This window comes from Arachis stenosperma, chromosome 1, assembly GCF_014773155.1.
Source record: "Arachis stenosperma cultivar V10309 chromosome 1, arast.V10309.gnm1.PFL2, whole genome shotgun sequence".
In the NCBI taxonomy this organism is placed as follows: Eukaryota; Viridiplantae; Streptophyta; class Magnoliopsida; order Fabales; family Fabaceae; genus Arachis; species Arachis stenosperma.
In genome coordinates, this window is record NC_080377.1 from 116,394,677 (window position 1) to 116,397,365 (window position 2,689).

The following is a 2,689-nucleotide window of genomic DNA, read 5'->3' on the forward strand; positions in this document are numbered from 1 at the left end:
GGATAAAGAATAAGAACGTGGGCAACTTGCATAACCATCAAGAAGAGCCTCAAATTTTATCTATAAATAGAAGAAGAGAAGAATTGATGAGACTTCCATTCCAAAACATAAAATCACACTAAAATTTTGCAAAATTTTTAATCATAATGAGACTACAAAGCAAGTGTATGTGAATATTGTGAGTCATTTTTTTTATTGTTTATTTTAATTTTAGTTTGTCTTTCAATTCTTTGGTCATTGTTCTTCATTTGTTCTTTTATTTTTTAACATTTAAGCAATTCTTCCATTTTTAGTTTTAATTTTTTTAAATTTATTTTTATTCTAATTTTATGTTTATCTTTTGGAGAAACTTATTTGTAAGATTTTATTCAATTAATAATATAAAATTTATATTTTTTAACTAGCAAAATTTTTCTCAACAGTTAAACTGTATTTGTTTATAGGGACTGGACATAAAGACAGAGATACTGAGACACAAAATTGTGTTTGACAGATAAGATATGAATATAAACAAAAATATTGAGCATCCTGACACAGAAATAGTAATAAGGGTCACAATTTATTTTTTATTTTTTATTATTTTTATTAAATTTTTATAATTATATTTTTTATTATTATATATATTTTAATTTTTTTAATAAAAAGAGTGAGAATAAATTTTATTTTTATAATTTTCTTTTAATTTATGGTTGAACTAAATACAAGAATACAAAATTTTGTGTTTATACCATTTGTATCTTATTTTTAATGTCTTATTTTATCCAATTCTCAAACACAAACGTAAACTTACAATGCAGTTAAAGAGTTAAACTTTTCTAGAGAAATTATATTTACTTTCTAAACTAAGATGTCAATACAAATTTAACGGATACTTCCTGTTAAAATTAAAAAAACGAAAACTCAAGCGACACAATGTAATATTCACAAATATTATCAAGAGAAAAGTGGACACATCATCCGATGGAGAGTCATATGCCATACAGAAAAAAATAAAAAATGCCTAGGATTATAAGTCAATGAAATATAAAAGAAAATTATTACTAAAAATATTTGTTAAGTCTACATTGTTTGACGAAAATTGGCGTGCAAATTTTTTCCCGACCCCACATCATTATGGCAAAATTCTTTTCCCACAAAGTCATAGGAAAAAGGACACACATAACATGTCAAAGCAATAGCAGTAACCTGCAAAATCATCCCAAAAGACGAAGTACTTTGTATACAATTTTTCAAGAATTTACTTTTCCTGACCAATAAAAAAGATCACAAAATGAAGGTATTAAAGGCATATACCAACGTTACTCATTTGACCATACATATGTGTCGGATAAGGAGTTTAATCTTTTTGCATTCTTGGTACCTTAACAACAAAAAGTTACATTGTAATCTCCATATATACTTGTTATCATACAAAAAAATGACCTACTATAAATATGTGTCCTTAACACCAAGCATTTCATCATCTAATCAACAATAATTGATACTAATTATTATAACAATGTATCCTTCCAGTACCTTTAAAATCCTCTCATTGATGATACATGCGTTTATAATTATGCAAACAACAATGGGTGGTGATCCAGATATTCTCACTGATTTCATAGCCCCAGAAGGGACCAATATTAATGGAAGCTTCTTCACCTTCACAGGCATGAGAGTCCTTCTTACACAAGAAACTCCTCCCCCAACCTTCCATGTATTGAAGGCAAGCAGGGCAGAGTTTCCAGCTTTAGATGGACAGAGTGTGTCATATGCTGTCCTTGAATTCCCAACAGGAAGTGTGAACCCTCCTCACGTCCACCCTCGCGCCTCCGAGCTCCTCTTCGTTGTCCAGGGATCCCTTCAGGTGGGATTTGTGGACACAAACAACAAGCTTTTCACCCAGAGTCTCCAAACTGGAGATTTGTTCATATTCCCAAAGGGACTTGTGCACTTTCAATTCAATTCTGATTCAAAGAACTATGCTTTTGCTATATCTGCCTTTGGTAGTGCAAGTGCTGGCCTTGTGTCACTCCCTAACACACTGTTTAATACCACCATTGATGACAATGTCTTGGCTTTGTCATTCAAGACTGATGTTGCCACCATTCAAACTTTGAAGAAAGCATTTTCCCCTTAAATCTTGATGATCATGGATACAATTTTATCTGTTACTTGTGTGCTTTATTGGTTACTTGTTTGATCCACCTAATTGTAATAATTAAAGTATAAACTTTTGCTATTGTCAATAATTCTAATGTTACAATGTTTTTTATATTATTTCTTTTTATGAATATCAAATCAATTTTGTGTTCCTAACATTCAGGTTAATTAAAAAGTCTTTATTCTTGTCTTTATTGTATGTAATTAGACTCTTAAAAAATGTTTATATTTACAGTTTATTTTATTGCAACCCTATTTGAGTATATATATTAAGTTTCAGAAGTTAAGAGTAGAAATAATACTCATTTTTTCTTAAAAATAAATATCTTTTTTAACTTCTTAAATTTATTGAAAACATAATGAATCTAAATAAAGAGATTGTCCAAATACATTATTTAATTTGAGAATGATAAAATATTTTGGTGCCTAATGTTTATAATTTTTATAAGTTGAAGCAGCCTTAAAGAGCCTTATTAGACCCACGCTATTTACTTGTTAATTTTAATATATTTTAGTCATGTGGTATTTCAATCAATATCAGATCTCT

At 28.9% G+C, this 2,689-nt stretch overlaps 1 protein-coding gene across 1 annotated transcript; it reads left to right on the top strand.

Moving 5' to 3' along the window:
• The first annotated feature begins 1,482 nt into the window (after positions 1-1,482).
• On the top strand, positions 1,483-2,179 carry LOC130946604 (germin-like protein 9-3). The gene has a single exon (XM_057875403.1). It carries the CDS (start codon positions 1,499-1,501, stop codon positions 2,117-2,119), a length of 621 nt encoding a protein of 206 aa, XP_057731386.1. The 5' UTR covers positions 1,483-1,498; the 3' UTR covers positions 2,120-2,179.
• Positions 2,180-2,689: the final 510 nt, after the last annotated feature.